Source organism: Thunnus thynnus, chromosome 19 (genome assembly GCF_963924715.1).
Source record: "Thunnus thynnus chromosome 19, fThuThy2.1, whole genome shotgun sequence".
NCBI lineage: Eukaryota > Metazoa > Chordata > Actinopteri > Scombriformes > Scombridae > Thunnus > Thunnus thynnus.
The window spans coordinates 3,913,944-3,940,052 of NC_089535.1; the positions used below are offsets into that span (position 1 = coordinate 3,913,944).

General features: G+C 40.0%; 1 protein-coding gene across 4 annotated transcripts in view; it reads left to right on the forward strand.

Annotated features, from left to right (window-relative positions):
- Positions 1-714: 714 nt before the first annotated feature.
- The window catches only part of LOC137171199 (unconventional myosin-XVIIIb-like), a 61,189-nt gene continuing 35,794 nt past the window's right edge, over positions 715-26,109 (forward strand). For 2 of the 4 annotated variants that reach the window (XM_067575016.1, XM_067575017.1), the window contains exons 1-15: positions 715-903; positions 9,000-9,143; positions 10,881-11,291; positions 12,733-12,796; positions 15,428-15,540; positions 15,636-15,803; positions 17,198-17,408; positions 17,496-17,638; positions 18,523-18,623; positions 18,731-18,794; positions 21,463-21,607; positions 22,231-22,401; positions 22,601-22,691; positions 24,888-25,080; positions 25,691-25,771. In XM_067575016.1, coding sequence (XP_067431117.1) covers positions 724-903; positions 9,000-9,143; positions 10,881-11,291; positions 12,733-12,796; positions 15,428-15,540; positions 15,636-15,803; positions 17,198-17,408; positions 17,496-17,638; positions 18,523-18,623; positions 18,731-18,794; positions 21,463-21,607; positions 22,231-22,401; positions 22,601-22,691; positions 24,888-25,080; positions 25,691-25,771 — 2,280 coding nt within the window. In that variant the 5' untranslated portion in view covers positions 715-723. Of the gene's footprint in view, positions 914-5,722; positions 5,955-8,997; positions 9,144-10,880; positions 11,292-12,732; positions 12,797-15,427; positions 15,541-15,635; positions 15,804-17,197; positions 17,409-17,495; positions 17,639-18,522; positions 18,624-18,730; positions 18,795-21,462; positions 21,608-22,230; positions 22,402-22,600; positions 22,692-24,887; positions 25,081-25,690; positions 25,772-26,109 lie in introns of all 4 variants that reach the window. The other 2 variants (XM_067575018.1, XM_067575019.1) reach the window with 2 other exon arrangements.

Here is a 26,109-nt window from a genome sequence, read left to right on the forward strand (position 1 = left end):
TTTAGCGATGTCAGTTAAAGAATTGTTAAGAATCTGATTTATTATTTCTGCAAATTAGCAACTACATATGAATCCAGGTTTAACGAGCATGCACTTACCAACTAAACCGAACTCACACTTTTTTTCTGTTTTTTCTTATAATTTCTACCAAATTGCACCTCATTCTCTGCACGATGTCCTACAAATTAACCTTTAAATACCTGCCAATTACTGCGGCGACAATTTCCAGGAAGTTAGCATAAAACAAACGGACCTGTGCAGTAAAAGTCTTCTCTGCCACCACCACTCTTCCTCCTCACATTCACCAGGACAGACTCCTCCTCCTCCTCCTCCTCCTCCTCACCTCTCTCCCTCAGCTGCAGCTGTCAGTCAAACAGGTCCTCACATGTGTCGGAACAGCCGGCATCCATTATCACAACCCCCCCCCACCCTCCCCTCTAAACCCTAAAACCCCCTCCACCACGCTGACACACTTTCCAACAACAAACTCTCCTTAATTCTGTTGTAAACCAGAGTTTCATCAGATTATCGATGGTGTCACATCTTTAACTTCTCTCTCGCTTGTTTTCTTCTGTGGTTTGATCTCAAGCTGTTCTCTAAAGAGGGCAGAAACCCCCCCTTCCTCCTCCTCCTCCTCCTCCTCCTCCTCTCCTCGACCTCCCTATGCCTGCAGATATTTATAGAGGACTCGTCTGTCAGCTCTGTCCTGTTGCTTGTCACTGTATGTGTATGTGTGTGACTCTATTTCTGACTTTACTGCTACATGCCCCACTCAGTCTGTGTGTGTTGCCCAGAGTGTGTGGTGGTGTTTGTGTGACAGTGGTTGGGACTCTCTCTCGTTTGGCCTCGCAACAGGATTTGCTTTTAACCATCCGGATCTCTATTTCTTTGCCGTTTCTGAAGGTATGCTGATGTGTCTTCGGTGTTGTGCCGTCCTGTGTCCGCTAGAGATAGTGACATTCTCCAGGTTTTATTTATAGACGGTCTAAGAGAGAGAGAGAGAGAGAGAGAGAGAGAGAGAGAGGCCTTGTGTGGTACAGTAACCCCCCCGGCTGTGATTTTCTGACATTGGCTTCAGACAGAATTTAACACCGTACAAGCTCAGACGCTGGAACATTGGGGTTTTTATGGTTGGCTCGATTTTTTTTTACTGCAAAGTGCATTTCTGTCTGATGACTCATTAGGAGGAAATTTCTACAGACTCCTAATGGTTCATAAATAAAAAAAAAAAAAAAAGCATTCAGGAGCTGCAGTGTTAAAGGACAGGTTCAAAATTCTTGAAAGTGTGAATATGTCATACTGACCATTAGAAGATCCCTTTATAATACACTTACAATGGAAGCGATGGAGGACAAAACCCACAGTCCGTGCTAATATGAAGCTAATATGAAGCTAATATGAAGCTTCAGTGTCCAAATGAGTCAAATCAAGTAGATATCTTTCAACGTTACAGTCTTTTTAGTGTCAAAGTTCCTCTTTTTGTTACTATACTTCCACCTGCAGCTCAACAGGGAAACACTGTCCGAGGAAACACAAAGAGTTTGAGAATTTGATGCTAAAAAGACTGTAAATGTGTCAGATATCCACTTGATATGACTAACTCAGACTGATGAAGCTTTTAAATGACTGTGTGGACACACTGTGGATTTTGGCCTCCATCACTTTACATTAAAAGCACATTTGAAGGATCTTTTAATGTCCAGTATGAACAGGAGGAATGATTACAGACACCTGACTGCTGTTTAAGACACACTTGAAAAATTGTGAATCTGCCCTTTAAGATGTCGCCTAAATTGTAAAATATGAATATTAACCTTCATGTCCAAAGTTTTCGGTTCATGACGAGTGTCCTGGGTGACACGAGGCCTCCTGTCCTGCTAAAGCCAGTTGTTGAGTTGTTTACAGAGACGTCAGTCACCTGATGTGGCCTTTACAGGCAGAGGCTGAGATTTCATAATATATGTTCAGGATCAAATGTAGTTGACGAGGTGAAGAGTGGTAGTTAGTTTATTTACTTAAACCTTTTTTCCATGTGTGTCTTAAAACAACATTCAGGAGCCAAAATGAACATTGATGTTCATGTTTTTCTTGCTGTAATCATTCCTCCTGTTCATACTGACCATTAGAAGATCCCTTCATAATGACCTTACAATGGAAGTGATGGAGGACAAAATCCAAAGTTACAGCTGTAATAGTACAAATTTCTCCCATTTTGTTTCTGTCCTTCCACACTAGCTCAACAGAAGAGGGAAATTTATACCAAAAACACTGTTACCCAACTTATTTAACTGCTGAAGCTTCATATTAGCTTCAGGTAAACTTTTAAATACATTTTTGCACAGAAGGAGGACTGTGGATTTTGTCCATTGTAAGGTCATTATGAAGGGATCTTCTAATGGTCAGTATGAACAGGAGGAATGATTACAGCAAGAAAAACAGAAGGATAAGAATAAAAAATTAAGTTAGTAATTCTTCCCGAGGATATAATTATAATCTAAACCTCTAAGTTTTCTTCAGTATCAAAGTAATCTAGTGATAGTTTCTGTACATCATGTTACGCTGCAAACAGGAGCTGCTAACAGCTGATTCAGCACTTTTAATGGAAACCTTTTGACAAAATGTAAACAAATCTGGTGTAAAAACAGGTCTGAAAGAGAACAGCAGCACCTACCTGTAGCTGACATTACAGCAGCACATTAGAGTCTTTTTTCTGATGAGTCATCTTTCTGATGCTTTTATTTTGTTATGTTGTCATACTGATTCAGCTCTGAGATCATACCAATAAGAGAAACATACGAGAGATGAACTAAAACAGAATTTTATTTAACAGAGATTAGTTTTGTCCAATTAAGATAACAAATAATAATAAGATAACAGATGAGGCGGGCAGATGGAGCTACTGCCAGACTAACAGAGGAAATGCTGAAGTAACTATACAGGAAATCATCATATAACCTACTGGGAGACAGTGGCCAGCTCCCTCCACTTCCCTAATGGTCTCCAGCTCCACCCAACCAGGAACCAGTAACACTGAAACACACACACACAAGTCCTAACAGAGGCGAACAGGCTGACGTGTCGGTGTCAGCATGTTTCCATCTGTCACATCAGCCAAAACTCAAGAGATCCATTTTAAAATATAAGGCGGTGATTTAAATGACAGCTGGAGCAGCCAAGTTAATTTAATTTAGTTCATCGTTACTGGGGTGGAGCTGAAAAATGACCCACAGACCAGATTAAAATCTCCCCCACTTCCCCCTGCAGACATATATCCAGTCTGAATGAAACTGCACCCTGTCAAACCAAAACAAAGAGCTAAAAGACGCTAAAATGCTTTAAAGTCACTTCAACTGACAACTTTCACACATTTGACCTGAAAAATATTAAAATGCAGCTTTAAGGCCACATTATACAGATAAAATCCTTCTTTTAACATTTCCAACACTAGCATTTGATGCTTCATTGCTTTATAATAATAATAATAATAATAATAATAATAGTAATAATAATAATAACAATAATAATAATAATAATAATAATCGTAAATAATAATAATAATAATAGTAATAATAATAACAATAATAATGATAATAATAATAATAATAATATCTTTATTAGCAAAGTATTTAACATTGTCTGCACATTTATAAGCAAAACACACAACAAAAGCACGTATGAATAATCAACGCATTTTTAAGTTATAATAAAAAATAATAAACTTTATTTATACATCACTGTTCAAAACAAAGTTACAAAGTGCTTTACATGGCTAAAACATTTAAGTGCTACAATTAGGCAGTAAAATCAGACAATTTAAATAAATCAATTAATTAATTAATTAAATAAAACAGGAATAATACTCCTAGTATAAGATTTTATTTAATAATAATAATAATAGAAATAAAAACGATAAAACAACAGTAGTAATAAAACTGTGTGGTATCAATTAAATAAATGCCTTTTTAAAAGATTTCACCGATTCTGCAGGTTTTTATTAATTAAAGTGTGAAAATTAAACACATGACGGCCCCATATAAAGAGATCAATAAGGAATCAGTTCTAAAGACCTGAAAGTAATTTTGGGCTGAATCCTGCGAACAGTGGTGGAAAAATACTAAATATATTAACTCAAGTACTGTACTTAAATACCATTTAAGGTACTTTACTTGAGTATTTCCATGTGATGGAAATATTGTACTTTCTACTCCACTACATTTATTTGACAGCTTTAGTTACTTTTCAGATGAAGATTTGACACAATGGATAATATAACAAGCTTTTAAAATACAACACATTGTTAAAGATGAAACCAGTGGTTTCCAACCTTTTTGTCTTTTGACGTCTTACAAAAAGCAGTGTGTAGTCGGGGTCACATTTCACATGTCTATGAGTTGTTAACAGCTCCACCAAATAGTGATTTTTCCCTCTAAACTTCTCACATGCTTTCATTTCAATAAATGTTCAAATGATCCAATATTTCAGCAAAAATCAAAGATTAGAGAAAAAGTCCAAAAACTGAAAACAGATTTGTGAATCAGAACTTTGTTTTTTCTTCTTTCCTCTCCCATTAATCATCTCACCACCCCTCAGATTTATCTGCTGACCCTTTGGAGGGGCCTGACCCCTAGGTTGGGAACCAGTGGACTAAACTAGCTAACTGTATATAAAGTAGTGTAAACTAGCTCCACCTCCAGCAGCTACAACAGTAACATGCTGCTCTAACACTGATGCTTCACTATTAATAATCTAATGATGTCATATATAATAATATATCAGTCAGAGGGACCAAACTAGAATCCAGAACGATGCCACAGATTATTCACTAAGTCAAACAAACGATCTCATGTTACATCTGTACTTGAATCTCTTCACTGTTTCTTATATGATCCAGTTGTCTGTTGCAGAGTTTTGCACATTCAGGCTCCTGCATATGTGTCTGATCTACTTCACCGTCACTCGTCAGCTCTTTCAGGTCAAATATGCTAAACTTCTCTCTGTCCAACACGCTCGCCTTAAGACTCGAGGTGATCGAGCACCTAAACTATGAAATACTCTGCTTGCACCCCGACGGTCTGCTGATTCTGTTAAAAAGCAGCTAAAGACACACCTGTTGAGACAGGCAGGGTTACCTGAATGCACCATGTCAGCATTTTTTTTTTAATTGTGTATTGTGCATTTTTAAATCACGTGACTAGGATGGTTCATCTGTTATGATTTCTTTCTTTTCTGTATATTGTATTAGGAAATGCGATACACAAATACATTTTACTTACTCACTAAACCACTACTGCAATACTTTACCTACATCAAGCTGATAATACTTATGTACTATTACTGTAGAAGGGTTTTTCATGCAGGACTTTTACTTGTAATGGAGTATTTTTACATTGCTGTCTTGGCTTGAATACTTCTTCCACCTCTCTCAGGATTTACACAGACCAAAGCGTCCATATAATGTTGTGGCGACAGGTAAAAAAAACCCTGCAAAAGTGTGATTTATGACAACAAAGCGGAAAACAAAGAAGGTGTGAACTCTTGAGGAGGCAGTTTCTTATAAAAAACAACAAGACACAAAGGCTGTGAAGCGTCCCAGTAATGGAATAATGTATCAAAGTGTTTGTATGTATAATAACTCAACATGTCCCTGACTGATATGTGTTTTTTACTCTCTTAAAAAGGCAAAAGTAGAAAAAAATGAACACTTTTCATCATTTTTTTACAGCTGCTGGAGACAAACTGAAGCCTGATCTGTCACTTCCTTCACTTTCAACTGTCCTTCTCTGCACACACTCGCACCGCCACCACTGCCGCCGCCACTCTGACATCACATCCTGCTGCTGACATCACCGTGACCCCCACCCCCCCACCCCCCCCACACATCCTTGAACCCTCCCTGACCCCTCCTCCTCCTCCAACCATGGCGTTGTCTTCACGCTTAAAACTGTGGGAGAAGAAGGGAGGTGCAGAGTTGTTGCATGCTGCGTTAATTGAACATCTAATATATATGTGTGTTGTTGTGATGTAGCATTGATTACATAGTGATTGGACCTTCTGTTCTAACCCTGAATCATCACGGCATGTCACTGTGAAGCCTGCCTGCCGGTGTTATTAGTCATCCTGCATGTTTTAGCCGACACGTTTGAGCTTTTTAAAGCCGCATAGCGTCACCGACATTTGTGGTTTGAAGCTTTTAGTCGCTGATATTTCTGTTGACGGTCAATATGTTTTGTACAATCGATAAATAAATATCTTTTGAGACCCTTAGTAGGAAGCAGCTAAGGTCATTTGGCACTTTAGGGCTGCAACTAAGGATTATTGTCATTATTTGAAGATAACGTCTTTAAATATCTTGTTTTGTTCGACCAACCCTCCAAAATAAAACCCCCCACTCAGTACCATTTTGTGACACTGAAACCTTCCACTAAAACCTTTTCTAATGAAATTCTGAAGCAGATCAACCGAAAAGTTCACAGCATGCCATATTTCAGTGCAGCTTTAATAAAAAAAAAAAAAAATGCAACCGTGGCTGGCACCATTTGTCTGGTTAGTCATCCAATACACAGTTTGATAAAAGCATTTTCAAGCACACTCGTGTGGATCCTGCTCTAAATTTGGCGTCAGGATTGGACTTATATGAACTGAATGAGGAGGAACGTTGAAGTGGGGGGAACGGATAACAAGGCTCAAGCAGATTTTTTAACTGACATGCAGCTTCGTTCACTGGCTGATCATGTCAATGTTGAGCTATGTGTCGTCCTCATAAAACCAAAAGTGTTATAATTACTCAGCTGCTTCTTTCTCACAGTTTCTCATGATTAGATATTGTAGCTTGTCACAGACTGAAACAGCTGTCCCACTGACCTTTCTGATATTCCCTATTGTGCCAGCAGGTGATATCTATTAGCTAAATGTCAGGCCTCAAGCCATCTCTCTGTCTGGCACTTCTCATGCCCTCATTATACCCGTCATATCCGCTGACTCATATTTCCTTGTAAAGTTTGGGAATACACTGGAAAACTTGTTCTCAACTGTGAAAAGTTTTGGAGATTATTGTTGAGGACGACGGGTTTCGACACTCAGCCCAGGAGGAGGAGGAGGAGGAGGAGGAGGAGGAGTAGTAGATAACAATCATCGATCATATCTATTACCTGCATTGTTACCGGCAGGCCGGTGCAGACACACCGTCACCGTCAGGTATCGTAGCCGAATCAAAGCCACTAATCAGAGGCTCTTTTTTTTCCCAATCTCAGCTTGACGAGCAAATGCAGTGAATGTGCAGAATCCTTGTCTTGACGTGCCTCTTCGTTATCCCCTCCCTGTTGGTTTCTGTTCACCCCAAATGATAAACTACCGTATATCTCCTTAACTCTGGTGGTATCTAGTCATGTAATTAGTTTCATCTGTCTGGATCTTGAGATATCTGACTCTGACATTTCAGACACAATGGAGGTGAATTAGATCTCCTTTGTGATGCTCACAATATGGACGAAATGACATTTAAAAACATTCAAGGGTAACATGTCTCTTCATAAACAGCGTCCTTGTTGTCCTGGGTCGTCTTCTTTTATAGAAAGTGAAAACTGCTGACTGTGTGTTCTGTGGATTATCCAGCATGGATGCTTCTGGAGTTGCTGTTGTTTTTTTTAGCCTCGCTAACAGTGTGTGAGTGTCCTGACTGAAATATCTCAACAACTGTTGGATGGATTGCTATGAAATTTTTGTACAAACATTCATGGTCTCCAGAGGATGAGTCGTGGTAACTTTGGTGTTTCCTTGACTTTTACTTGAGCGCCATCATCAGCTTTAAGACCAAATACCTGATAAACTAATGACATTCCCATTAGCTTCAGCTGTAGTTTGTGTTTAATGCTAATTAGCAAATGAGCTAAACAAAGACAGTGAGCATGGTAAATATTAAACCTGCTAAACATCATGTGTTGGACTGAAAAAGGCAACATTTCAGTAATAAACAAAACGTTCAGTCCAATAAATCTTTGGGAGCTACAGTTAAATAAGGAAGGTGCAAACAATCTGCACCCAGCTTAAACATAGCAGGGAATGTGCAAACAACTACTGTATGTGTTTGTTTAAACATCAGCATGTTAGCATTGTCACTGTGAGCATGTTAGCATCCTGGTGTTAGCATTTAGCTCAAAGCACCGCTGTGCCTCAATGCAGCCTCATGTTAGCATGCTGGTGTTAGCATTTAGCTCAAAGCACCGCTGTGCCTCAGTGCAGCCTCACATAGCTGCTAGCATGGCTCTTTGTCTTGTTATAATATGATATATGAACATGGATGTATGGACGTTTACATACCTCACTATTTATTCAAATATTGCAACAGTTTTCTTAACCTCATAGATAAGCATGGCATAGATAAGATTATTATATATACAAATATATTGCAAACCTAACTGAAAATTGAACACTTCATATTAGCTGTGGGCTACAAAGTTGTATTTTATATTGTACATGAAGGAATGTATAGCCATATTTTCATAATACATGTAAGGTCTAAACATATTAAAATCGCTTATGTCAAATTTTTATTTTGTATATTTGGGTATATATTGAGCAACATAAATATTATTATATATGGTAAAAAAAATACTTCTGCCATATATTTGCAAATATATTTGTTAATATATGTGAAAAACAGATATTTGATAAGAGAATGTCCATAAATCTTGCAAACAATGCATGTTTCTTTAGAAACTTAATTTAATGAGTTGCATTTAATTCGTTCAACTCATTATTTTAAGTCAGAAGAACTCATAAATACGAGTTCTGTAATAGTAGTGACATAAAAACTAGACATTTTAGGTTTAATTAACTCTAAATTTTAAATATTATATGTTTAAATTACGTTAATGAAAAATATGAGTTGGTTCTGCTGATGTTTTGCAGTGTGTAGTGAACTCTATGTCTGGATCCCACAGTGACTTGCTGTTTTCTTTCTAATTGTACCTGCATCGATCAATCAATCGATCGAACTACAGATAAAGGAGGAGAACACGCCGGCGACCACGGCCGAGCCTCCTCCACCTCTGTCAGCTCTGCCGGGCGGCTTTCTCAAACAGCTGGTGAGAGATTCAGAGAAGGAGACCAAAACCAAAGAGCCAGAGGTCAAAGACGAGAAGCAAGTGAGTGGTTTTTCATTCATTTCAGTTCTGGTCAGTTCTCGAAGATTCTTAAAGAAAAAGTTTGACATTTTGGAAAATACAGTTATTTGTTTTCTTGCAGATAGTTGAGAAGATTGATACGACTCTCATACAGTAAATATGACGCTTCAGCCGACAGCCAGTTAGCTTAGCTTAGCATAAGGACTGGAAATGGGGGGAAAATGGCTACTAACATCTCTAAAGCCTACTCATGTTGACTCAAGGAACCAGCAGAGACCAATACTCCTGGTAAAACCACAATGTGATGTTATCGCCCTTTGGTAGGTGGATTTTGTTCCCTTTGAGCAGAACCAGACCAGCTGTTTCCACCTGTTTTCAGTCTTTACGTTAAGCTAAGCTAATCTGCCTTGTGTTGAAGCCTCAAATAGTGTTTCCCTCTCCTTCAAATATAGTTTACCCTACTGTTGCCCTCCATCGTTCGGGTTAGGGCAAAGGTTAGGTGTGGTTAGGCCTTGTAGAGTAAATTGGTCAAGGATAGGGTAAGGTTGGGCTGAGGATACACCTGGTTGGGGTACTCAGTTTGGACCTATAAAAGTGAGATGTTGGTGGAGTGTGTGGGATTTAGGCTGGACTAGTTGAGGAGTGGGGATGCAGGCTTACCTGACGATCCGAAGAACACTAGAGCCTCCAACCGCTGCTTCCTCCAACGTGCTGTTTCCATGGCGAACCCAAACTGATGCCCGGCCTCACCAATCTGGCTCAGTGTCCAAGTTAAATTAAAACCAAACATCCCGATAATGAGGGGAAGTCAGACACTACGCTAGTAGTTCATCAATGGAAGCCATTTCTCAGCGTCCTCTGATCAACAGGTGCTTCCAGTGACACACAAACCCAACCTCCTTCATCCAGTCCAGCAAATGAATGAAAAGCACGTGAATTAGTTTGAGCAGGGGCCTCCAAACTGTGATATCTCTACACCTTGGCAGTGTTATTGGAAAATGTACATGTTGCTCAATCACAACAGGGTTGAAGATACTTTTGGACCATGTCTTGAGGCTGAAGCACCTTAAAATGCCACCGACGGCCGCTAGATGCCCCGACTGACTCCCATTCAAAAAACCTCAATTTCTCTCTATGTCAACAAGTCATTATGGTCTTAATCTCTAAATTCAAGCCCTCTAATAAATGTGCTGGTGGTCATTTTGGAAATGATTGCTCCGTTAATAAGATTTGAAGACTTATAGTAGCTTTGATGTCTGCTGTAATTGACAATTGGCTCATCCACTGCTCTCCCTGCCTACGGGAGTCGGATAGTTGTCGCAATATTTCACTAAGTTTAATGGAACCTGATTACAACACCTGCCCCGTTAGCACAATTTAGCTAAATTGTTCGAGGTAGCGGGGCGTGTTTCCTGGATTGTGAAAGGCAACACCCCGCCAAACAGAAAAGATGAAACTCAGGGCTTCAGACTGGCTCCAATTAAACCAACGGGCAATGTTGCACCTCGCTACGTCCATCTTTATATACTGTACAGGCTATGGTTTAGGCTCAGGTTAAGATAAACGGAAACACGAAGGGGAAACAGACTTTAATAAACACTGACTGCTAGCTGTAGCTTCATATTTAGCGTATAGTCATCAGAGTGGTATCAACGTTCTCACCTGACTCTTGGCAAGAAAACAAATAAGCGTGCTTCCCAAAAAGTTGAACTGTTCCTTTAGAGGACCACACTGATTTTTTGTGTTTTTCCCCTGCAGCCCAGCAAACTGAGCGACAACCTCGTACAACAGTTCCTCCTCCCAGACCAGACCCCTCCGATCCTCGAGGCCGAGATGTCCCTCCGGGCCGAGAAGCTGATCAGCAACAGCAGGCAAGGCCGCAATTCAGCCCAGTCGGACCACACGTCCTCGCCTCTGAGGCACATCGTCAGCCCTGAACCCGCAAATAGACCGGAAACCAGACCGGCAGTAACACCAGAGCCACCGAAGCAGAAACAGGATATGACGTCACAGAAGGAGAGCACGAAGGTGCCACAGGCTGAGCAGAAGAAGGAGGAGAGGATAGAAAAGGTGCAGCAGGTGCAGACCAAAGAGGAAGAGATGGAGAAGAGGCAGGAACCAGAGGGACGGCAAGCAGACGCAACCATAACAGAGCAGGACCGGAGAGAGGTACGAACGCTGCAGTCATCAAGTACATTTACTCAAGTTCTCTACTTAAGTACAATTTTTAGGTATGTGGTACTTTGTAGTTTTACTCCACTATAATTCAGGGGGAAATATCAGAGTTTACTACCTTTATAGGACAGCCTTAGTTACTTTATTTAATTACAATTTTACATTAAATAACACATTACACTGTATTATTTAAGATTAATTCAGCAGTTTCCAAACTTCACATAAAATCAGTGTGTAGTTGTATCTCATTTTAATGATTTTAGATAAAATCCAGAGAGGTAAAACTCCCATATTTCATAAAAACGCAAAGATGAGAGAAAAGTTCTGGAAAATGAATCCAAATGTATGTATAGATGCAGATTCATCTTGTCCTGAAGATCAAATAACAACAATAAAATGCTGCTCATGCACTGATTCATCAGTATTAATAATGCACTTTATTAAACATGTTTAATACAGTCACAGCTTGATTTTCTGCAAAACAAGTATTTTGCTTTACAAGTAAATTTACCTGGTAATACTTCTGTACTTTTACTGAAGTAGGATTTTAAATGCACGACTTTTACCTGTATTGGAGTAAAGATCTGAGTAATTCTTCCACCACTGATGTTTATCATTTAAAAGCAGCACATAAACATCTAATAAATGGTTTATAACACACTATAATGTAGTTATAAGCAGATATGATATATAATATTGTATTAGTCAACAACTGTAACTCCTACTGTGGACACACATAAGTGTTTGCTGCTGTATAAACAGATAATGAAGGACAATATAGTAAAACACAGTTGTAATAACATAAAAGTTGACTTTATAGGAGAATTCATAATTCTGTACATTAATAAACACTTTTATATATCCTTATATCTGTTTATAACTACTTTGTAGTGTGTTATAAACTATTTATTAAGTGTTTGTATACAACTTATTAATGCTAAATAGGGGGACTTGAAGTTGGTAAATTTAAAAAAACAACAACAAAACAAATTAATTAAAAGTATGCATTAAAGCCCCTATATTTAGAATATTTATGTGAATAGAGTATCCATTTTTTTCAGAACATTTTGAGTAAAATATAAAATATCACCAGTTATCCTTTAAATTCTTTCTGTGATTGATCAGTGAATAAAATACATTTCTTGTTGTGATTTCATTTACTAACGTGCCTCCTACTTTAACATTTACAAGTTATAATCGCTTTCATTCAGTGACTGCTTTCTTTAATGTAAAAATTAAAATTGAATACATCCAATTAAATCAAAGCAACAGAAATTAATTAAATGTACAGAAAACATCTATAATTATTGTGGTGGCACACTCGAGCCTCCGTATCACAACACAGACATTTATCTTGTTTATACCAACACTTAGAAACGTCCACACAGAGAATATTTCACAGGTGATTGATCGTCTTTGCTCTTCTGTTTCTCAGGTGAGGGATGTTTGGTATGAAGCTGGAACTGTGTGGTTTGCCAACAAGGACGGTTTCAACCTCGGTGAGAAATGAAAACAAACTCGACACACACATCATGCACATAAACAGCACATTTAACAAGTTAGCTTCAGCTTTCTCAACCTAAAATAAACACTGTCTATGTTATGGATATGTTTAAAAATGCTGTGTGTGAGTTCAGGGCAGCTTAAAAAGTGTTGAATTCAGTTCCTTCAAAAACAGACCTTAGAAGGTACGAAAAAGTACTAAATTTCATCCACAAAGGTGTTAAATATTGTCTCTTTCCTGCTGTAGACGGTAACATTAGTTGTAAGTTTTTTTGTATGCGTTTGCAGGCTGTCGAGAGACATTCTACATCTATAAACTGAGACTGGTGACATATTAATATTTCTCCCAATAATTTCTTCTGTAGCCTCTTGGCATGCCCAAATGGAAAAGAACTGTAAGGCCAAAATGCATGTATTAGGCTTCATTTGAAAAGTAACATCTTCTAGTTTCTAGAAATGTGCTTATTTAGCATGTGGCTAAAACACAACCAGATCAGTTCAGTTTTTTGGTCTATAATGAGTCATATTTGAATAACAATAACTAGGACCTGCTTTATGCCAGAACCATGAAAATCACCACATACCTTCTACATCTTGTCAATCACACCTGTATAAAATTCCAGACCTCTAGGCCTAACTTTATGGGAGCTAGGGAGTTCTTAGTTTGTGATTATAAGTCAAACAAGTGAAGAAAGTCGTGAATGTTCATGACTCCTAAGACGGCTTTTGTACCTCAGAGAAAATCCTACGACTCTGTTTGTACGAGTCTTTCATGAGGCCTATTCTCACTTATTCAGGGCATAATGTGTTCCTGGATTAGTGTAGATGCTTCTGCTAATCCAGACACACTCTCCAGTAATCTTCTAGCCTGTTCTATTACTTACATATCATGTTAGATATTAACTAAGCAGACCGTATGTGCTTGGATCCACTCCCCATATCCATCTGCTCCTTTTATCCAGCCAGCATCCTCACGTCCATCTATTCAGCTACTTACAGCACTGCTACTAATCCTGTTAGACATCTTTCTGTTTGCCCACACAACCTCTGATCCTGCTCGTTTACATGCAGGGATCAGAGAATTAGAGAATTATGAGAGTGTATGTATACACAGCCATACACTGTGGCTCTGACTTGGCTTTTGGTGACTCATTTTAGCCACTCAGGGGTAATAAAAGGTTTTCTGCTTCTTGACAGTCAGTGCATGTAGGTGTGCTATCGATGAGGGAGTTTCATAACTTGCAACTTTGGATTTATCTGCAATCTGAGCAGTTTTGAGATATTGAGGATCAAAGTTTTCACCTCCTGGATAGCAAAACCTCTATTTTATTGGTCAATCAATCAATCAATCATAAGTACATAAGTATTATGAGCTTGATGTAGTTAAAGTATTGCAGTAAAAGTAGTGGTTTGGTCCCTCTGACTGATATATTATTATATATGACATCATTAGATTATTAATAGTGAAGCATCAGTGTTAGAGCAGCATGTTACTGTTGTAGCTGCTGGAGGTGGAGCTAGTTTACACTACTTTATATACAGTTAGCTAGTTTAGTCCACTGGTTCCAACTGGCCCCGCCCGCGAGTTCCCACTCGGCCCATAGACTTTACTTTGTGATGATGTCACAGATTTTTAAATTGCTTTTTTGGCTCAAGGAAAAGTTTACAAATATTAAACCTCCATGGATCAAAATTTCATAATAGAAAGAGTCATAATTGATGTTGATTGCAGTTGGAGGGAGTCTACGGGGAAAATGCTTTTTGGGCCGCAGGGGGATTTTCCGTTGCAATACCACGAATGGCCACTGGGAAAAATTGGTTGCAAGGCTGAGTGGTGGAGCCCTATCCAGCTCTTATACATCCATGGTTTTGAAGCCTCCAGTGTGCATTTTGACTGTCGCCATCTTTGATTTTTGGAGCCAGATGTGACCATATTTGGACAAGAAGGTGGAGCTGACCCTAACGTTAGCTGCTAGCTTAGTTAGCACGGTGCATTTACAGTCTATGGTTAACTGTGATAATGCTAATGCTAATTTTCACTAACAAAAACAGGCAACAAAATGTATTTATAGGAGAAAAACTGAACATCTGACTACTTAGAGTCTTTTAGTTCAAGCGAATGCTGAACAAAACTTTTTTTAACCACCAAAATGTTACAATTAACTTTCACGAACTGACAACACACTGAAATAGTGACGGCACCCATCTGTCACTCAAAGTGGCCACGCCCTTAATCATGCATAACTTTAGGCCTGATAAAGTTTAAAGGGGCGAGTTATATAAAAGTTCACCCCCTGCAGTTGTTACGAGCAGGGAAATTAACTGTAGAGACGTTTTAACATGGGGGTCTATAGGGATTGACTCGCTTTTGGAGCCTCAAGTGGCCATTTGAGGAACTACAGATTTTGTGGAGTGAAAGTATAAAGTAGCATCAAATGGAAACACTCAAGTAAAGTACAAGTAACTAGAAATTGTACTTTAGTAGGCCACAGTACTTGTTCACTACTGTATATAATATTATGAAATGTGAATGTGAATTGCTCAATTTTGACAAAAAATTCAGATAAACCTTTATAATTCCAAGGTCACTATTTGTTCTCTGATTGGTTGGTTTGCACTCGTTTCAGCCACTCAGCTGAAGCCAGATGAAGGGACACCTGAACTCCCAGAAGGCCGAGTGAGGGTCCGCCTGGAGACAGACGGGTCGCTGCATGATGTCACAGAGTATGAAATCGAGAAGGTAGCTCAGCTCACTTCCCTTTTTAAACACCTTTCTGTCTGTTTTTAACACTTTGATGGACTGACTGAGTGTCTCCCCTCTCTCTCCCTGCTCAGTGTAACCCCTCAGAGCAGGATCTCTGTGAGGACCTGAGCGACCTCCAGAGCGTGAACGAATGCGGAGTCCTGCACACGCTGACCAGTCGAGTTAAAGCCAACATGCCGCTAACACTGGCAGGACCCAACTTGGTGAACTTCTGGCCTCCGTTACAGGCCCACAGCAAGGTGAAGGCAAACATTTCCTCCAGTAATCGCTCACTTATACTTTCAGAAATGCTTTCAGCTGCTCAGATTGATAGAAAACAGTGAAAAGTTGATTTTCCGAAACAAAATTACAGCTGCTTGGGTTAAAAACTGTAATATACTGATGTATTTCAAAGGGGTCAGTGCAAATTAATAAAAAAAAGAAAAGGTCCCACTTTTTAATGAGTCACCCTTTATATATATATATTTACAGCAAAGTTGTGGGCCATAAAACCAAAACAATGAGCTGAAAGACACTAAAACGCTCCACAGAATTTAGAGGAATAACAGAGGTTGGAGATGATTTTCTGTTGGTTTGTTACCACAAGCAACAGTGTTAAATGAATTTCTGTATTAAACCTTTAAAACCGGAGCCAAAAAAGTACCGAAATTTAACAGAATTTATTTTCTTGTACAAGAAGGAGCGTTTCGCAGTGCAACACACAGTAAAAGCCTCCTAGTGGAGCGTTTACAACAGGGTTTTATTACAGTTCTTTTCTTAATCTATCAAATACAGACTTATAGATAACGCGGTGTGTGTTTTCAGTTCCTCCTGTTCAGGAGCCATCTTGCCTAACTGACCCCCAGATGACATGTCCCATCCTGTCTCCCAACGAATTTTAATTTCTACATCTTCCTCTTTACAAATATAACGCTGAACTTCCTTTAACGTCAGCTGATGAGTCTGCTGACGTTGCGGTACAAGACAGGAACAACACTCATACACAGTGTGATCATAATTTTTTATAACAAACAACTTTTATATTACACATAGTCATTTGATTCATTGTTAATATAAGAAAATGGATTAGAGCAGCTTTAAAGAACTACATGTTAAATGGCAAAAAAAGGACATTAGAGAGGCTTTATTCTGTTAGTTTGAGCCGTTTTGTGTCACACAACCAGCAAAGAAAAATACACGACTAAGGCCAGAAAACCACAATCAACAAAGAATTCATTAAAACAGTCATAAAAACCCATCAGATATGATTATATATGGATATTACGAGATGATTATTTCCTCTTGAAAGTAAAGAAGTCTGTTCAAACTTACAGTAAAGACAGCAGTGATGAAATTTGTGAGTCGTGATAAAGTTTAATGCAGTATGAAGTAACGATGGGGCAGAACAGAACAGCTGACTGAACAATAGTTTTACAGTTTAAAAAATACAGACAGCCAAGTTACATTTTTCATTTTTGAGTTAAATGTTGATTATGAATCTCGTAGACAGTTTTCCTCAGTATTTTTATGACTTGCAGGAGTTATATGGCCACCATTTAAAGTTTTAACAGCAGAATATTCAGACACACTGCTGCATTTAAAAGAAGTCTGTAATTGAAAAGTGATAAGTTGAAAGCATCTTCTTTTCTGTTAGACTCCAAAGTCCCGGCGAGGGGAGTCGGTGTGGGACGCTCCTCCGGCTCTGGCCGCTCTGGTCAAACGGGTGTATGTGTCCGTGGTCGGCACCCGGAGAGACCACAGCGTGTGTGCGTTTGGGCGCAGCGGGACCGGCAAGACCACGGCATGCCAAGCCTTCACGCATGCTCTCCTCAAACAAGCCGGTACAACCACGGAGAACATCAGTGGTGAGAGCAGAGCACAGTACAGATAATAAGAGATGTCTGAACTTTGCAACCTGTTTATTCATCCTGCTGTGTTTTGTCTTCCTCCAGTGGAGCGCGTGCAGGCTATGTTCACCATCCTCAGGTCCTTCGGCTGCGTGAGCTCTCCGCACAGTGACGCTTCGTCTCGGTTCGCCATGGTGTTCTCGCTGGACTTTAACCATGCCGGACAGGCTGCTGCTGGACACCTACAGGCACGAAACACACTTAAAGTCTCCCTCCACTCAAAAAACATGTTTTTCTTCTTGTTCCTTGACTGTGATGTTTGAGCTTCAACGTGCAGAATCACCTGAAGGAGGAAAGTCTTTCTTAAAATAACAGTCAGGAGCCCAAATGAACATTGAAACATGTTTTTCTTGCTGTAATCATTCCTCCTATTCATACTGACCATTAGAAGATCCCTTCATAATACACTTACAATGGAAGTGATGGAGGACAAAATCCACAGTCCTCCTTCTGTGCAAAAAATGTATTTAAAAGTTTATCTGAAGCTAATATGAAGCTTCAGCGTCCAAATGAGTCAAATCAAGTAGATATCTTTCAACGTTACAGTCTTTTTAGTGCTAAAGTTCCTCTTTTTGTTACTATACTTCCACCACAGCTCAACAGGGAAACACAAAGAGGGAATTTGATGCTAAAAAGACTGTAAATGTGTCAGATATCCACTTGATGTGACTAACTCAGACTGCTGAAGCCTCATATAAGCTTCACATCAACTTTTAATGCCATCAAACACCCACTGAATGACACCTTGACCCCTGCTTGCCTTTTTGTCTGGAGGACTGGGACGACTGTGTCTGGGTTGTAGGTACCATTCTGGCAATTGCTTTTAGTGCAAATTCATATCTGACCTTGCATTTTTTTTGAGGGCTCCGATCTAAATCTTTTGAGGTTTCAATTTAAAATCTCGTCTAGGAGAGAGCCGGCCCTGGGACACACTGTGGATTTTGACCTCCATCACTTCCTGTTTTAAACATGTCTGAAGAGGATCTTTAAACGCTTGCCTACCTCGTTACTCATGTCTTCTTCTGTTGGTTTCCACCTGCTCACCCTCTGATCTCTCCTGTTTCTCCATCAGACGATGATGTTGGACAAATGGAAAGTGTGTCAGAAAACTCAGGGAGAGAGTAACTTCCTGGTTTTCTCTCACATGCTGGCAGGAATCAGCACAGAGATGAGGTAATCTCATTTACACATATAAAACAACTGTGTTACTTTATTGGATTTGACTACATCTGACAGTTTATCACGTACTGAATATTCTCTCACTGATGATTCCTCTTCAGGACAGAGCTGCAGCTGCACCAGCTGCCTGAATCCAACTCTTTTGGTATTGTTCATCCCACTAAGGTACAGTCTCTGATCACTTATTCTGAGTTTTAACGCTGCTGAACTCACAATATATACAGTATTGTTTACTCTACACATCTTCTTTCTGTTGTCAGACATGAACACTAAATGTTAACCAGCCAGTCATTCCCAAGCTGCAGTTTTATTTTTATGATTGCAACATCGTCTGACAACGTGTGCTGCGGATTCGGCGATATTTGCATTAAATATAGTGATCACAGAGAAGATTTGAGTCGACATAAAGTCAAGCTTACGTCAAGATCAGTTTCCCCCCCTACAAACTGAGATTTACACACTATGGAGGACGTTTTTGGGTGAGAAATATGCAGTTGTAGTCTGGATGGAGGGCTGAAACGGAGAGAAAAAGATGAGTTTACAGTTTATCCGTATGAGTTTGGACGTATTCCTACTCAGCCGGTCGTACGCCGAGCAGCCGTGCACCGGAGAGGCACGGAAACCAATGAAGGCACATGACTTATTACCAACCTGAAAGGTGGACAAAGATGGCAAAGGGACAAAAGTCACTCAATAATATTAATTAAAAACGAAATGGGAAAATACCACTAATTACTAAAGCTGTGGGTTATTACTCTCGGATCAACTCTCCTGCTCAAAGTCTGATCCCACTCAGAATTGAATTTCAGAAAAAAGAGAGAGAGGATCATAATCCCGCAAAGTCATTTAAAGGAGGATTACGGCACAGTCACACTTCATTTATTACATTCATGTGTCTGATTGGATACGACCCTAATTTGCATGTAGCTGAGAAAAACCAAGAAGAATTATAATGAGATTTATTATCTGGGAAACAGAGATACTTATAACTCCAAATTCACTGAAGTTCAAGATCGACTTTAACTTGTTCGTGCAGAAAACCACAAATCATCTGTACAATGACATTTACAGGTTAAGACATTATCGTTTCAGGTAAAAGACTTTTTTCCCGCCATGTACAGTTGTGCTCATAAGTTTACCTGGTAGAATTTGTGAAATATCGGCCATATTTTGGAAAAAAATGACTGATCATGCTGTAAACTTTTGTTTTATTTAATGATAGTGGTCAGGTGAAGCCATTTATTTTCACATAATTATATTTGCCCCTTTTTACATCATAATTACAACTGAAAGGTATAATATGTAATTATTCCACATTAAAATGTCTAAAAACAACTAGACCTATGTTATATATTTTGTTGAGTTGTGTACTTACATTATCCCAAATGTTTCCAACAATTTTCAAACCCAGAGAAATCTGTAATTTAATCAAAGTAACGGACCGTTTCATTTGGTCGCCTGTCAATGACGTCATACCTCCTCTATCAAAGAGTAAACATGCACAAGATGCATACGGCGGCGCTGTGTTTGTCCGCTACAATTACCGCCGGTAATTTGGCTCCCGGTAAAGACATCCTGAATGATTAACATTGGAGTAATCCTATCCCGGTGAAGCTGGTTATTTGACAACGAAGACAACAACTCCCATGATCCCTTGCTACTTCACACCGTCATCACACTCCATCTTTTGTTATTGTTTTGATTGAGACCCCTAGCGGCTGAAATTACATATTGCGCGTTGAAATCACCAAAATGACCCTGATCAAAAGTTTACATACCCTTGAATGTTTGACCTGATAATATCAGTCAATGAGTTTCTGCACATTTCTGCTCTGACTGTACTGGATACTGAGCCACGAGGAAAGCAAAAGAACTGTCAAACCTGACCTGCGAGAAAAAGGGAGTTAAACTTTATAAACCAGTAGAAGGATATAAAAAGATATCCAAAGATTTGAAAATGCCAATCAGTAGTGTTCAAGCTCTGATAAAGAAGTGGAAAATGAAGGGTTCTGTTGATACCGAGCCACAGTCAGGTAGAACAACAAAGATTTCAACCACAATTGCCAGAAAAATCGTTCAGGTTGCAAAGAAAAACCCCACATGCAACTTCAGCTGAAAGTTGCATGCACGGTCAAGTTGCCAGAAAAAAGCCATTACTTAGCCAACGCCACAAAACAGCCTGCCAACAATACGCCAAACAGCAACAACTACACAAGCCTCAAAACTTCTGGAACAAAGTTATTTGGAGTGATGAGACCAAAATTGAACTTTATGGTCACAACTATAGACACTATGAATGATACATATCTTACAGATTCTACCAGGATATGTAGACTTATGCGCTGTAGAAAGACAGACTGTCAGTTCATGACTTGTCCAACAGGTGAATTTAATTCTTACCTACGAAAAAAAACATTTGAAGTATGAGGAACCGATCAAACAGGCCACTTCTTCTGCATCTCGCATGAGGGCTGTCGACTTGACCCCACTTCTTCTCCTGAGTTGATTTTATATAATAATCATATTTTTATCTTTTAGCTGACACTTCCTCACAGCGAGGTGTTTACAATATTTTCCTGTGACCTCGGTGCTTGTGTAAAGTGAAGTACTAGAGGCATAAAAAAAATAAAAAAATGTCCCCAAAAGGATTATCTGAAGAGGTGAAATCATGCAGTGAAAAGAGCCACCTGGAAGAGACTCAGGCTGTGATGGGAGATGAGTTGTGACTCAGCTGTTCTTCCACCTTATTATTAAGTGTCTGATTCTAGAGACAGAATAGACAGATGCCCTTCCCCTCTCCCTCCCTCCTCCCTCCCTCCCTCTCTGTTCTCAGGTTGAGGAGAAGCAGCGAGCGTCCGTCGCCTTCACCAAGCTGCTGACTGCCATGGAAACGCTGGGCTTCTCAGCCGGCGAGCAGAAGGCGATATGGCATGTTCTGGCTGGTATTTACCATCTGGGGGCTGCCGGGGTCTGTAAAGGTAACACTAGTTCATGGTCGTCATCACACACACACACACACACACACTTTATTATCCCAACAATCAGTAAAGTGAGCAGAGAAACCTGCATCTCTTATGAAAGAAACAGTTTTCAGCCTCACCACCGATGGCTCCGAATGAATAATATATAGGTTTCCAATGTAAAGTTATCAGTCTTTTCCTGCTGCAGTCATTTCTGCAAGGAAGCAATCTGCAAGCAACAGAAAGGGGAAGTCTAGATAAAGAACAGCACATCAAATTCCAAAAATCCTTATTATTTTATCTCACTTTCTCCTCCCTTTGTTCCTTCTCCGTCTTGCATTTTGCTCTCATGTGGATGTTCCTCGCAGGTGTGCATGTGCAGCTTTTGTCCTGTTGACTTCATGGTGTTTCCACTGATGTCATAAAAGATGCTCAAACACACACATGTCAACAGTCTAGTCAGTAAATAGAATCCACAGGAGGGCTGCCTTTCCTGAGTTTGTGTTATGGAAACAAACACACCGCAATCATATTATGTCGTTGGAACAACCCTCACACTATGACTGATATCCTCCCTCAGTAGACTTCTTATAATTACATCCACTCTTGTGTGTGTGTTTTTTTCCATCCCTTTTGCACAGTGGGCAGGAAACAGTTTGCAAATTTCGACAGCGCTCAGGTGGCCAGCAGCGTGCTGGGCAGCGAGGGAGAGGACCTGCACACCGCCGTCTTCAAACATCACCTCCGACAGCTGCTGCAGAGAGCCACCGGGGGCAGCAGAGAGAGGAACGCTGCTGCGGAGTCGGAGGAAGGTGAGGAGGGAAGGTCCAGGGTTGATCTTGTTTATCTGAGGTGATACTGAAGGCCTCTAGTAAGGTTAAATAAATCAGACTGGATGCATCATCAGATCATTACACCCCAGAAAACAAAGGTTACCCTTGTTAACCCAGTTAAACACACAGCTTGAGAAAACTATATTTACATTTCCTCCTGTACTTCTGGTGTGTGCAGGTCCCAAGCTGACAGCTGTTCAGTGTGTTGCTGGGATGGCTGCTGGACTCTATGAAGAACTGTTCACCTCCATAGTCTCACTCATCAACAGGTACGGAAACATCTCAGACTACCGTACGTCCACACAGCCGGATCAATCTGAAAAAGATGTTTATGTGTGAAAACGCTGCGTGTCTGTAATATAGGTGGGCACAAAGCACAAATAGTGGGTTTTATTTATTTCATACAAATATTTTTTTAATTATTTGTTTTGGGGAAGAAAGAAACAAAACATGTCAAATACCAGTGAGCAGGGCAGTTATAGTCGCTATCTCAGTGTCTCTCCTCTGCTCCGCTGTTACGTCTATCAGCAGGTCTCAACGAAGGGAGTCACATCCACCTGCTACATGACGCACATTTCTTAATTTGGACATCACTTTAATTTTCATCTTTAAATTTTCTAAAATTATAAGCGTAATAAAAACAAAAACAGGATTTTTAAGCCTCTCTCTCACTTTTATTCAAATACAAATAATTTTGCTGCCTCAACAAATACAGATACAAATACTGGGCTCTCTGCACATCCCTAGTCTGTAAACAGGTCATTTTCATGAACACCTCTATTCACACTAAAACGCCCAAACAAAAGGAAAACGGTTAAATCTCTTCAAACTATAAAACTGTCAACATTTATTAAAGTGAGGAACAAACAGTGTGGTTACTCAGCTGGTTAAAACTCTGTTCTGTCATCTGTACTGTGTCCATACAGCTGAACGAGTATAAAAACAGTTCCTAAACATGCAGGATGGGTTTTTAAAGAACTGAGGTTGTTAGCTTGTTGACCAGGCTAACAGCGACTCTGCTGAGAGGCTGAGATAAATACAGGTTAATGACAACACCTGTATCAGAGGTAAAAGAGGGTTGTCTTCATAACTTTACTGACACAAAGTCCCCCAACCAGGCTTGAATTATTGTTTTCCAAAAGCTTAATTTTCCTCTTTCATACTAACAGTGTTTTCAGATTTATCCGGCTTAGTGTGGACATTACTGTCAGTTACCTGAGTCATTTAGTCCCCTGAATGAGACTAACCTGGTTAAATAATAGGAAGTGGCTACTGGTACGGATTCCTATGCATTATTGTTGGTACGGAATTAAGTATTGATTGCACAGGATCAGGTGATCAAATTCAGATTGTTTCAAAATGGAGGAACGTCTTTGCTTGCAGGTGATTCCCCAATCCTTCCATGCTTTGGGTTACAATGGTTAGCTTTAGGGAAAGATCATGGTTTGGGTTAAAACAATAAAATGCGGGAAAAATGGTTAGCTTAGCTTAGTTTAGCATGAATACAGGAAGTAACCTCATGGTGACAAGAAACCTCCAGGAAGTCGCTGATAATTGTGCACACAACCCCCAGTAAAACCAGTCTAATGTTACTTTCCTGGTTTCATTAGTTGCTACATTTATATATCAGTTGGGAAAGGAACTACGTCTACAGACCACTGATGCTCCGGTGCGTCATGGCAACCCAGTCACCAGAAGAAAATGTTGGTATTGAACGTTCCTGCAAACCACAGAAACGTTGAATATATACGTTTCAACACGTGAAATACGTATTATATCAACATCTCTACAAACGTAGCATATTAACATTTCCACCCGTTGAATAATGATGTTTTATGGTGTGACGACGCTGTGGTTAAGGTCTGGTTAGGTTTAGGCACAAAGACCACTTCTTTAGGGTTAGGGGAAAGATCATGGTTTGGGTTAAAATAAATAAATAAATAAAAAATTTCTAGCCAGAAAAACGACTGCAAATGTCCTGACTTCTCGCTAAAAACACCCGCTCTTGTCGGTTGAAACGGGAAGCGGACATTGGTTTTGGTTTCGAGGTGGTCTCGAACCGTTCTCCCTGCCAAGAAACTAACTAACCATCCACCCGTCCCTCCTCCTCCTACATAGGAAAGAGCAACTCATATAAATCACATGTGAACTATGTCGCTTGAGAAACGTTGAGCTGATACGTTTTGTAGAAATGTTGATATGCTACGTATTTCACCTGTTGAAACGTAGATATACAACGTTTTTGTGGTTTGCAGAAACGTACAGTGCTAACGTTTTATTCCGGCGACCAGGCTGGTCATGTGGATCTTTGTTGATTTCGATTAACTTCCTCGAAGACATTAATTTGTTTTCCTCTCAGTATCACAGCAGCCACCTGTTTGGTTTTGTGAGCGGGTGGTGTATTACAGCACATACACACACATCAGATACACGTGTTAGACGTGCGCTGTGTGTTTCACGTGCAGGGCTCTGAGCGGTAAGCAGCTGACGTTAGCCTCCGTGATGGTGGTGGACACGCCGGGCCTGAGAAACCCCAGACACACCGCGGAGGAGCGGGGAGGCAGCTGGTCCGAGCTCTGCCACAACTACCTGCAGGAGAGGCTGCTGGAGCATTATCACACACACACCTTCACACACACGCTGGAGAGATACGTACAGGTAGCACTCACATCACTGACGGTAACAATTTAAATGTTTTTTCTTCATGTTTATCATCTCTCTGCAGCACACAAACATAAAAATCACAGCTGGGTGATAATGTAGGACAACACTGACATTTTTTTTTTTAAATTTGTTCCACCATTAAAGTAGTTTTTGTGCAAATTTGTAAATTTAACCAGACTAATATCAGTGAATACAGCTTTAATCTGTAAAGCCAGTTACACTGATTAAGTGCAAAAAGTGCAAAAAGTTGACTTGACAGGAAGAAGTACCTTAGTGTATTTCAAATGTAGGCTACTGCCCCAGTGACAAGCTTTTATACTCAAACACTTCTTTTTCTGACAGTGTGGATTACAGAACCTCTCAGGAGACACGAGCAAGAAGTTTTTATTCCCCAAGTTTCTGGTTCACAGTAGAAATGATCTCATATCTTATTCTCAGCTAGTTTCAGTGTAAAGAAAGTAAACCCTCTCTGGCTTAAAAAGTATTCCCACTCTTTAGATTTGAGGACAAAAAAAAAACCACATCAATAATATTCAGCTGCATTGATCAATCAGTTTGTTTGATGACTTGACGATCCCACTCATACACGTGTTGTCTGTTACAGGAGAAGGTTCATGTGGACTTTGAGTGCCCAGAAAGCAGCCCGGCGGAGGTGGTGTCTGCCATCGACCAGCCGCCTCCACAGGTACACAGCTCACACTAACTACATCTAAAACATCTGGGGAGGGAGAACCTTTTCAGGAACTTGGGAACTAAACCTGCATTTTGATTGGAGGAACCAGCGTTAGTCTACAAACTCTCCGGGACGGTGGCGGTAATAGCCCTAAAGGTCAGAGAAGCGAGCTTGTAGCCGAAAGGTTGTCAGTTCAATCCCCAGACAGGCAGGATTAATCTGGTTTGGGGAAGTGAAGAAGCAGCATTTACCCCTCGTTTCTACTACTGAAGTGCCCTTGAGCAAGGCCTTTAATCCCAACTGCTCCAGTGGAGCTGCTCAGTGGCAGACTGTGGCTGTACTGGGCAGCT